At 35.0% G+C, this 12,854-nt stretch overlaps 1 protein-coding gene across 1 annotated transcript in view; it reads right to left on the bottom strand.

Moving 5' to 3' along the window:
• CFTR (cystic fibrosis transmembrane conductance regulator) overlaps positions 1-12,854 on the bottom strand; it is a 180,560-nt gene that overhangs the window by 24,106 nt on the left and 143,600 nt on the right. The window contains exon 23 of the mRNA XM_025379291.1: positions 2,252-2,407. Coding sequence (XP_025235076.1) covers positions 2,252-2,407 — 156 coding nt within the window. The remainder of the gene's footprint in view (positions 1-2,251; positions 2,408-12,854) is intronic.

Genomic DNA, 12,854 nt, shown 5'->3' with positions numbered 1-12,854 from the left:
TCACAGGTAACACAATGAATTAAAGGAGGCTCTTCCTTGAAATTTACACAATAGTCTTCCAAGCTGGCGCATTCTCTAAGATTGCTGTCTAGTTACAGAGGGGAAGAACATTAATAAAATAAAACAAAACAAAACACCTGCAAGGACCTGCCAAAACTAATGACATGTTATGATTCCACAGCTGATGTCTCAGGATCATTCTGAGAAAAAGAGGGGAAATTTCTTGTTCAAAGTTCCTGTTTCATGTGTCTGGAAACAAATGACCCATTGATACAGAGATCTCTAATGTCTCAGTGTCAGAGATCTTCAGAACTATGCCCTTGCAAAGTCTGGGAGTTGGAAGGAAGAAAAAACTGGAAAAGCAAACAAACATAATTCTCTTTGGATTTTTAATTCCTTCTTCCTTTTTTTTTCTTTTTAAAGTTTAAACTTTAGGACAAGATAAAATTACTTAATTTGAACTTTCAAAGAAAAGTTAGGAAAAGCATCTCTTGGTTTAGATATCAAAAATATATGAGGCGTTTGCCCTCTTGCTCTTTCTTGGTCATTCACATAATGTTCAAAATTTGTCACTAAGAAGAAATAGCATATTCTGTTTACAGACATCTTTGTGATACTGAGAGACAGCCCCAGAAACCAGCATCATAAACACGTATATGAGAAGCATCTATATCAAGATCATCCAGCATTTCTGAAGGCATCTCTGAACATATTTTTTTTTGTTTGGTTTATATAATGCTAGAAACCATAGAAGAGTGGAAATGGGGGGGGGGCGTGGAAGACAAGCTTGGGAGACTCACTTTGGCAGAAAGGCAAGATAAAGAATTTTCAAAACTCTGGCCCACTCGGTTTTCTTCCACGTCTTGCATATGTATGTTCCTAAGTTGAACATGCAATAACACGAAGCCTCTCTACTACATAGTAGATAAACTAAAGGATTCCCAGTGAAATTGAAATTAATTTTTAGAGCTTGAATTATTCTAATGGGCAGATTTGTGTGAACAAGAACAACAACAACCAAAAAATTCACTATTTTTCATTTAAAATGGGACCAGAAGACTTAGGTTATACTGAATAACAACACTTCTCTATCAACCAGTTCTTTTTCGCTTTTCAACATTTTTATTTTGCCTAATGCTATCACCTTGGGATACTTGTATTTCCAGTGTTTCTTTACCTATAGATCATCTAACAATCCGTTTTTTCTTTCTGAGGAAACAATACTGTTTTCAAAACTCCAACCAGGATAAAGCTTCTGGCAACATGACAAAGTCTAGACAAATAAATTAAAAGCACCAGTTGAGCAGTTACAATATTTAGTGCCTCATTAGTTGAAAGGAGCAAATGTTCCACAAAGGTAATCTATTAAGAAATACGAGCCTTTTTTTCAGTCTAGATTTATAGTCAGTCTACCTGGAGATGCCCCTGGCATTTTAATTTTGTGTAAAAAGTAGAGTAGTATTAGAAAGAACTATGGTAGTGGAATGGATTCAGGGCCCATTAGTACAAAAGGAGAAAAATGATCATTAAGTGTGAATATACCCAGAGAGACTAGAGAAAATACCAGCAAAAATACAGTAAATGTCGTCCAGATTTGGTCCCAGTAAAGACATTTCTTGGTTTCCATTTAGATCATTTTAAACTGAAACTGTTGCTATTTCTCTCATATACAAGAAGTGCTCTTACACAGTAACATTCTAATTAGTAGAATGATACTAAGGCAGTGAGGCTAGAGATCCTTTGTGACCCAAATCAGAGTGACATTAAAAAAAAAAAATAGCTACAGACTAATCTGACATGGTTCATTCCATCCAAAGAACAAAAAACAATCATTACACTTTCTATTTTCAATTCCACTACACCTCATGATTCCAAGTGTTTGTTATTTCAGGAGCATCTTTTGTCTTGCAAAGCATTTCTCAACCTGGTGATTGCTAACTTGGAGGTCAGGCCACTGAAGCAGGAACAACAAAGAGCTGTTAAAAACAAAAGCCCAAGGTTCCCACTGTAAATTTGGTCTTCTGAAAAACACTATCAAAGCTATGAACATTTCAATAATCAGAACTGGAGAATTCCAAACTTTTAGTGACATATTTTCTGCCTATGAGAAAACTGCACTGGAGAAAAAAAGACAGCAATGCATAATAAATATATTTTGCAGAGTAATGTGAATTTCTTGAGTACAAGTATCAAATAGCAGTAAAAAATGCAAATCAGTTGCCTTTTTTTCTGACTAAGTCCTTTTGCTCACCTGTGGTATCACTCCAAAGGCTTTCCTCCACTGTTGCAAAGTTATTGAATCCCAAGACACACCATCGATCTGGATTTCTCCTTCAGTGTTCAGTAGTCTCAAAAAAGCTGATAACAAAGTACTCTTCCCTGCTCCAGTTCTTCCCAAGAGACCCACCTATAAGGTAAAAGTGATGGGATTACTCCTGTGACATATAGATACCATGCATTAAACATAATTCAGTATTGTACTTCAATAAAAACCACTGGAGTATTTTATCCTGTCACCAGTGGAAGATATTTACTTATTCATTCAAACATTTTTGCACACTTTCAATCCTGACCAATGTTGATATATGGAGACAAACAACCTTGGAACAGAATAGAGAAACTGGCCATAAGGAATTGGACCCCTGATGCAGACTTCTTTCATCACTGACTTTTACTAATGACAAAAAGAATGAAAATGCCCCTTTTGCATAAAGGAAAAGCAAAGAGTGTCTTCATCATCTCTCAACATAGGCTCACGCCAGAAGCAGAGACCTGCAATTTGATCTAGTACCCAAAGTGGATATAACTTAAAAATTACTTAATCTGAAATAGTTCTAATATTTAGATGTTGACCCTAATAAATTAATTAGATCAAGTTCAAGCCTGGCAATAAATAATGATAGTTCGGGCAGCAGTATATTCCCAGAGAAGACAGGTTGGGCGAAGGCCTTACCACTCCTCAGTGAATGAGTCCTTTGGACAGTGGTCAAATCACATTCTGACATTCACCCACGCTGGAGAGAAGTGAATTTCAGGAAGCAAAATGTATATTAAGGAAAAGAAAGAAAATTATTCTTGTTACCTAAAGACCATAAGAACATAGCATGGATGTGAGAGCACCATGCACTGCATGAGGAGATCAAATGCTACAGGTGACCCACAGAGAGCCCCAACTCTGTGTTCGGATGTCAGCTTACATGCCAGAACTTGAAGAGGGTGCTTTGAGCGAGGTAGAACACTACTGCAGTCATTAACTGACCACCGAAAAATCTGACTGACAGTTAGTGGCACTGAATAAATGTTTGTTTCATCATTTTAAAAAAAGTCATTTGACCTTTATGTACTATAACTGAGCAAATGGTCTTTTAGTATAATGCTTTTCAATCTGTGGTGAAGGACAGTTTGTTTTCTTTTTAAATTTCTAATTCACTACATATCAATACTTTAAAAATATATAATAAAAATGAAATTCTAAATATTCACCCTCAATTTTTATACTATGTCATCACAGACAAGTAAGTTTGTAAACCAGAACCAGTGAATGGACCACAATAAATGTTTTAGAGTACATAACAACGCTTAATAAGAATAACTTAATGAACACTATTTGCAACCTGGTAATAAACTAGGTCTTTGGGATAAGCTGGAAAGCAATAATGACACAGTTGACCCTCTATCCATAATAAGAACTCTACAATGAGATTTTCACAAATGTTTGTTCTCAGACAACTGAGAAAACCAGATCAATCAAATGTTATGTACAACACCCTGTTGAATTTCTTCATAGTATTAATCAAAATTAGTACTTTTTATATTTTTTCTTGATTATTGCTTGTGTTTGTACCAAAAACATAAGTTTAACAAACACAGGGGAGTCTATCTAGTTTTGTATTGAATTATTAGCACCTGGCTTACCTAAAGTGCCCCATAAATATTTATGTGAATTGATTAACGGACAGCCAGATGGAAGAAAGGATGGATTTATGAGCAGATGGATGAACTCATGTAATTTAGCTGATCTAACAAATAGTGGATTTAATCAATTTTGTTCAATTGCTAGACAAACTCCTAATTTTAAAATATTGTGGAATTTCAATGCACATTTTCATTTATGAATCAGCCCATGTTACACAAACACATTCATCATGTGTCAAGATTTTTCTAACACAATAGTAAAATGTTGTATAAGCAACCTGAATATGCCCAGTGCAGGTGAGGTCCAGGGGAATAAAAGAAAGGAAAGTTCAATAGGTGAAAGTAATTTGCTATGAGGTCATATCAAGAATTTTGGTAAGGCACTCCAGCCAGGGCCACAGAGCGAGACTCCGCCTCAAAAAAAAAAAAAAAAAAAAAAAAAGAATTTTGGTAAGAAGTACTTGAGGTCTAAATCCTTGTTATCATTAGACAGGTTTCTAATGAGGATTAGATAAATGTCCATGTTCCCTTTTCTTCAGAAACAAATACTGAAATTTTTAGAGAACTCAATTTTTAGGCTGGGAAAGACTGGATGAAGGGGCAATTTGTAAATCTTTGGTTTAGCTTTAAAGATTTTAGCTATTACTCTGGTTTCCTTGTATCATTGAACTGCTGGTAATACATGATATCTGACACATTTTTCAAAAGCAAGGAATCATTGGTTTATATCCAACAAAGTCTTCTTGTTTATATAATTGGCACATAATAATTAGTTTCCGGGATTTGTTTTTTCAGGCTTCTCACTGATCTGTTGAATAAGGCTAGAGTACTTCCTGCAAATAAGCTTTTAAGACATACCCTAAATCTAAGTCAGTGTTTTCTAGTAACTTCAGTGCACCTCCTCCCTGAGAATGTTGGATCAAGATAAATCAAAATAATATGTGGAAAGTTAAACAGTGTTGAATTTGGTGCTAGCTGTAATTGCATTGTACCATGAATAGAACATTACTTTCAGGGTGTCTTACTCGCCATTTTAATACTGCAACAGATGAAGACTCTTGTAATTATTTTTCATTACCTCATGGTCTCCAGAAATCAAGATGACAAGTCAACTGAAATTTAGATCCACAAGGTGATTATAATTGAATCTTTTATGTGTTCATATATCTCTATTAATTATTAATGAAACATAGTATTGAGAATATGCTGCTTATACCCACTGAATGATTCAACAACTTTACACCAATTTTTATCAAGATAGAAAATGGGATATGTGTTCAGCAAAGCAAACAAGTATTTAGGTGTTTGTGCTGATATGATTTGAATCCTTAATATTCTTATAAATTATTTCCGGCATTTCTGTATTTTGAAGAGACTACAAATGGAGAAAGCAACTAAGTTCATCCAAAAGTATAGATCTTGAAGTACTATCAAATATCTATTTAATCAGAGGACTGTCCAGTACTGTGACACATACAGTATACCATCTGAGGAATTTTGATAAGTCCAGATTTATCATGAAGCATCTGACTCCAAATTAAGTTCCCAGTAGGCATTTTGAGAGGAAAAAGAAAAGACAAAAAGGATGGAATATTCTAGTTGGGGAAAGGTGCTCTGGCTATTACAATTTAGATAAAAAGTCAAAAGTTTTTAAGAAAAAACTATTTGAGATTAAAAAGAAAAATAGATTTTAAAAGTAAAGGTTGTGAAATAGCTGCTACATTTTTCATGCATTGATAATAAAAACTTGTAAAGTATAGGTTCTTTAAATTAAAGGTCTCAGTTAAGAGCAAAGAAAGTAATACGACATCTTTTCCATAAAGTAATTGCTATGGACAAAGTGTTTTCACATGAAGATTGAATAATTTTTCTGCACAGAATATTTATTCTTTTCATCTCTTCACCATTACCAACAACACAGAAATCCATTAAAAATTAAACAAGATGCCCACTTAAGTCCTAAATTTTAACTGCTTTTTCTCCCCCCTACGAAGAGCAGCCCAAAACTAAGCTGGCAGTGTTTTGGGATATCCAAAAATATTACTAGTATACTAAATTTGAGTCGACTTCTTAATTCAGCACATAAGAAATATGTGTGGAGCATCTTGTGATAGTTTGCAAGATGCTGTTATAAGTTCTAAAGGCAAGGCAGTAGAATTTATATTCTTCAGAGACTGCTCAGAATAACAATTTTATTTTTTATTTTTTTATTTTTATTATTTATTTTTATTTTTTTAATTTATTTTTGAGATGGAGTTTTGCTCTTGTCACCCAGGCTGGAGTACAGTGGCACAATCTCAGCTCACTGCAACCTCCACCTCCCAGGTTGAAGCAATTCTCGCGCCTTAGCTTCCCTAGTAGCTGGTATTACAGGTGGCCACCACCATGCCCAGCTAATTTTTGTATTTTTAGCAGAGACAGGGTTTCACCATGTTGACCAGTCTGGTCTTGAACTCCTGACCTCAAGTAATCCTCCTGCCTTGGCCTCCCAAAGTGCTGGAATTACAGGTGTGAGCAGAATAATATTTTAAGAATCAATTCCTATTCTAAGGAAGCATATAACCTAGAAGTAGATATAAGCTATGCATTCACTTATTTAAAATGTATTAAGATAGGTAACATGCTAAATAAAGGCATAAAAAAATTAAAAAAGTAAAAAAAAAAAAACAGGACTTCCAGATTCTGATCTGGTTTGTAGAAATTCTGTAAGTGGCTGGCTTCATCCTAAAAACAAGTAAAAAGCAGAGCATACTGAAAAATCAACAACTTTTCTTAGATCTGTCAGAGAAGTGAGGTCACAGGGCAAACCACTGCCCCCCAAAATGGGAGACAGGCAACAGGGTACAGAGAATCACAATTTACAGAACAGAAAACAATAAGCAGAAACCTCTGAGAGAACCAGTATTAGGGTAGGAAAATCTAAACTGTAAGTGAAAAATTGCTGGAGATTCAGTGTGAACAAGTGTGACAGCAAGAAAATTCCAAGTGGGCCCAAGTCACCGGGGGACTTCTATAGTTTTATGAATTTTGCCTGTAGGATGCTTACCAGGTTCTTACAGTGAAGATCAGAGGAAAAAAGGGAAAAGTAACCATTTTGAAATATGCCAGAGCATTCTTTTTTTTTAGATGGACTCTTGCTCTGCTGCCCAGTGTGGACTGCAGTGGCGCAATCTTGGGTCACTGCAACCTCCACTTACTGGGTTCAAGCAGTTCTCCTGCCTCAGCCTCCCGAGTAGTTAGGATTACAGGTGTATGCCACCACACCTGGCTGATTTTTGTATTTTTAGTAGAGATGGGGTTTTGCCATGTTGGCCAGGCTGGTCTCAAACTCCAGACCTCAGGTGATCCACCTGCCTCAGCCTCCCAAAATGCTGGGATTACAGGCGTGAGTCACTGCGTCTGGCCCCAGAGCATTCTATTCTTATAACAAGACCTGTCCTCAAAAGAGACTATTTTACTATGCCTAACCTCTCAGGGTCTTTTTTTCAGAGCCTAACTGACCTGGGGGAAGGAAATACTTAACTCCAACTCCCTCTCACAATAGTCACTATGTCCCACCAAAAGGGGTGAAAAAACACTTAAGTGCTTCTAAGCTGCAGAGGCACAGGCTCACTAAAAGACTAAAACCTAATCATAGGACTACAGAATACTTCCCTCACTCTCTGCTACACCTACCATTACATGACTAAAGGCCTATTTACTACAGTTCCTTTTACCCAGCACATCATGTCCACCTTTCAATAAAAAGTTACAAGGCTTACTAAAAGGTAAAAAAAAACACAGTTTGAAAACACAGAGCAAGCATCAGAACCACAGTCAGATATGATGGGGATGTTGGAATTAACAGATCAGGAATTTAAAACAACTATGATTAACATGCTAAAGGCTGGGCATGGTGGCTCGCACCTATAATCCCAGCACTTTGGAAGGCTGAGGTGGGCAGATCACTTGAGGTTAGGAGTTCGAGACCAGCCTGGCCAACATGATGAAACCCCATCTCTACTAAAAATACACAAATTACCCAGGCATGGTGGCAGGCACCTGTAATCCCAGCTACTTGGGAGGCTGAGGCAGGAGAATCACTTGAACCCAGGAGGCAGAGGTTGCAGTGAGCCAAGATCACACCACTGCACTCCAGCCTGGGCAACAGTGAGACTCCATCTCAAAAAAAAAAAAAAAAGCTAAAGGTTTTCATGGAAAATGTAGGCAACATGCAAGAACAGATAAAAAGCAGAAGAGAAATGGAGATTCAAAGACAGAATCAAAAGAAATTCTATAGGTCAAAAATTCTGTAATAAAAATGTTAAATGCCCTTGATGGACTCATTGGTAGACCGAACACAACTGAGGAAAGAACCTCTGAGCTTGAGAATATGTCAATAGAAACTTCCAACGCTGAAATGCAAAGGAAAAAAAAAACTGAAAAAACAATATCCAAAACAGTGGGATGACTACAAAAAGTGTAACATACATGTAATGGGAATACCAGAAGGAGAATAAAGGAAAAAAAAAGGACAGAAGAAATATTTGAAGCAACAATGACTGAGAATTTTTCCAAATTAGTGTCAGATACCATACCACATATCCAAGAAACTCAGAGAAAAACCAAGCAGAATAATGCAAAAAAAAAAAAAAAAAAAAAAAAAATTCCGACACATAGGCATATCATGTTCAAAAAGAAAGGCGTATCACATTCACACATTCATAAAAAAAAAAAATCTTGATAGATGCCAGAGGAAAAAACATCTTGCCTATAGAAAAGCAAAGATAAGAATTATACCTAACTTCTCAGAAACAATGCAATCAAGAAGACAGTGGAATGAACTGTTTAAGAGTTTGAGAGGGAAAAGAATCACCAATCGAGAGTTCTGTGCCCTATGGAATTATTCTTCAAAAGTCAAGAAGAAATAAAGTCTCTATCAGACAAACAAAAATTGAGGAAAATTGTTGTCAGTAGGTCTGGCTGGTAAGAAATGTTAAAAGAAGTTGAAGAGAGAGAAGGAAAATTATACAGGTCAGAAACTTGGATCTACATAAAGAAAGTATATTAGAGAATGAATAAATGAAGGTATTTCATTTTATAATAAAATTAGAACTTCTATTTTTCTCACTCTTAATTGATTTAACAGATAACAGTTTTTATCAAAAAATTTCATCAATATATTCAATCATAAATATGATAATGTGTATACCTAGGTATATACATATATGTAAGTGAACTAAATGATAGCTACAATACAAGAGACTGGAAGGTGGAACTGGGAGTGTTTTATTATTAAAAGGTACTTGCACTACACATGAAATTATTTAGTATTATTTGAAAATGGACTTAGATTAGCTGTAAATGTATATTGCAAACTCTAGGGGCAACCACTAAAAGTTTTTCTAAAGAAGATTTACTATGCTAAGAAAGTGGACATGAAGTCCTTTCCCATGCCTGTGTCCTGAATGGTATTACCTAGGTTTTCTTCTAGGGTTTTTATGGTATTAGGTCTAACATTTAAGTCTCTAATCCATCTTGAATTAATTTTTGTATAAGGAATAAGGAAAGGATCCAGTTTCAGCTTTCTACTTATGGCTAGCCAATTTTCCCAGCACCATTTATTAAATACGGAATCTTTTCCCCATTTCTTGTTTTTCTCAGGTTTGTCAAAGATCAGATGGCTGTAGATGTGTGGTATTATTTCTGAGGACTCTGTTCTGTTCCATTGGTCTATATCTCTGTTTTGGTACCAGTACCATGCTGTTTTGGTTACTGTAGCCTTGTAGTATAGTTTGAAGTCAGGTAGCATGATGCCTCCAGCTTTGTTCTTTTGACTTAGGATTGTCTTGGCAATGCAGGCTCTTTTTTGGTTCCATATGAACTTTAAAGCAGTTTTTTCCAATTCTGTGAAGAAACTCATTGGTAGCTTAATGGGGATGGCATTGAATCTATAAATTACCTTGGGCACTATGGCCATTTTCACGATATGACCCAGCCATCCCATTACTGGGTATATAACCAAAGGATTATAAATCATGCTGCTATAAAGACACATGCACACGTATGTTCATTGTGGCACTATTCACAATAGCAAAGACTTGGAAACAACCCAAATGTCCATCAGTGACAGACTGGATTAAGAAAATGTGGCACATATACACTATGGAATACTATGCAGCCATAAAAAAGGATGAGTTTGTGTCCTTTGTAGGGACATGGATGCAGCTGGAAACCATCATTCTCAGCAAACTATCGCAAGAACAGAAAACCAAACACCGCATGTTCTCACTCATAGGTGGGAACTGAATAATGAGATCTCTTGGACTTGGGAAGGGGAACATCACACACCAGGGCCTATTATGGGGAGGGGGGAGGGGGGAGGGATTGCATTGGGAGTTATACCTGATGTAAATGATGAGTTGATGGGTGCTGACGAGTTGATGGGTGCAGCACACCAACATGGCACAAGTATACATATGTAACAAACCTGCACGTTGTGCACATGTACCCTAGAACTTAAAGTATAATAAAAAAAAAAAAAGAAAGTGGAAACATATAAAATGCTCAGTTAAAACCACAATGGAAAGAAAAAGAGTAGACAATAAAAATACGAACAAAGAACAAATAGTGTAACAGACAGAAAACAGTAATAAATATGGTAGATGTTTATCTAACTATATCAATAATCACTTAAAATATCTATAGTCCAAGTATTCCAATTAAAAGACAAAGATTGTCAGAGTGGACCAAAAAACAAGTCTGAACTATTTGTTGTCTACAAGAAACCCACTTTAAATTTAAAACAACATACAAACTAAAAGTAAGGGGACGAAGAAAGTTAAGTAATTTTAACACCAACCAAAAGAGACATGGGGAGACTGTATTTCTTTCAGAGAGAACAGACATCAGAGCAAGGAAATAATGAGGGGCATTATACGAGGATAAATGGTCACTCTCCAAAAGTCATACCAATTTTTCATGTGTATGTTTCTAGCAACAAGTATCAAAAGACACGAAGCAAAAGTTGGTAAAACTGTAACAAGAAATAGAATATTCACTACTAGAGTTGGAGACTTCAGTGTCCCTCTACAAAGAATGGACAGATCCAGCAGGTGGAAAATCAGTAAGGACATAGTTGAATTCAACAGCACCATCAATCAACTGGACACAACGGATGTGTATAGACTACCTCATTCAAAAATAGTAGAATACACAGTCTTCCAAAGCTTACATGGAACATTCACCAAGATAGATCACATTCTAGGCCATAAATCACACCTTAATAAATTTTATAAAAATTAAAATTATACAATATGTGTTCTCAGACCACAATGGAATTAAACTAGAAATCAATAACAGAAACATAGCTAGAGAATTTTTAAAAATGGTGATTAAACAACACACTTCTAAGTAACACATGGGTCAAAAGAGAAATATCAAGAGAAATTTAAAAATATTTCAAACTAAATGAACATGAAAACACAACTCATGAATATTTGTGAGATGCAGACAAAGCAGTGCTTAGAGGGAAATTTACATCATTGAATGTATAAGAATGCAAAGGGATCTTAAATCAACAATATAAGCTTCCACCTTGGGTAACTAGCAAAAATCAAATTAAATCAAATATAAGCATAATAAAAAAACATTAAATTGAAATCATGAAATCAACAGAGAAAATCAATAAAACAAAAAGTTGGTTCATCAAAAACATCAAAAATAGAGATATCTCTAGCTTGGCTAACAATAAAAAAAATAAAAGATGTGACACAAATTGCTAATATCAATAAAATGAAAAAGGGGACATCAAAACAGATCCCTTGAACATTAAAAGGATGATAAAAGAATACTATGAATAACTCTATGTCAACAAATTTGATAACCTAAATGAAATAGACTAATTCCTTGAAAGACAATCTGCTAAAACTCACATGAGAAAAAGCAGGTAATCTGAATAGTCCTATATCTATTTTAAAATAATTAATGACCTTCCAAAACAGAAAGCACCAGGTCCAAATGGGTTCACTGGTGAATTCCACAAAAATATTTAAAATAGAAATTTTACCAATTATCTTCAATCTCTTCTCAAATGTAAAAGCAGAGGAAATACTTCCTAACTCATTCTTTGAGGTCAGTATTACCTTAAGACCATAAGCAGATAAAGATGTCACAAAAAAACTACACACCAATATTTTTTCATGAACACCAATGCAAAAATTCTCAAAAAGTATTAGCAAATTGAATTCAACATGTATACAAATAATTATATGCCACAACCAAATGGGATTAATCCCAGGTATACAAGGTTGATTCAGCATTCAAAAATCAATTAATGTACTTCTCATCAACAGGCTAAAGAAAAATAAAGTGCTCAAATCAATAGATGTAGAAAAGCATTTCACAAAATTTAACACCCATTCCTGATTATTTTGTAAAAATCAGCGAATTAAAAATAGAAGGAAACTTCTTTAACTTTAGAAAGAAAACTTCTATGAAAACCCTACAGCTAAAATCGTACTTAATAAGAAACTTGAAGCTTTCCCACTAAGATCAAGAACAAGACCAAGATATCCCCTCTCACCACTACTTTAACATCATATTGGAAGTCCTAGCTAATGAAATAAGAAAAGGAGATAAAAGATACACAGATTGGGAAGGAAGAAATAAAACTAAGTTCAGATGATGATCATCTATGTAGAGAATTCAAAACAGTTGACAAAAAATCCTTGAAACTATCAATAATTGATTATAGCAAAGTTGAAAGATATAAGGCTAATATGCAAAAAAAATCAATCATTTTCCTATATAACAGCAATGAAAAATTGGAATTTGAAATTAAAATCACAATACCATTTACAGTGGCATTCCTCAAAAATGAAATACTTGAACAAAATATAACAAAATATGTAAAAAAGACTATATGAGGAAAACTAAATTCTGATAAAAGAAATCAAAGA

The sequence above is a fragment of the Theropithecus gelada genome, chromosome 3 (assembly GCF_003255815.1).
Source record: "Theropithecus gelada isolate Dixy chromosome 3, Tgel_1.0, whole genome shotgun sequence".
NCBI classification, from domain to species: Eukaryota; Metazoa; Chordata; class Mammalia; order Primates; family Cercopithecidae; genus Theropithecus; species Theropithecus gelada.
The sequence above is the reverse complement of the archived record's forward strand: the minus strand, read 5'-3'. Positions and strand labels throughout refer to the sequence as shown.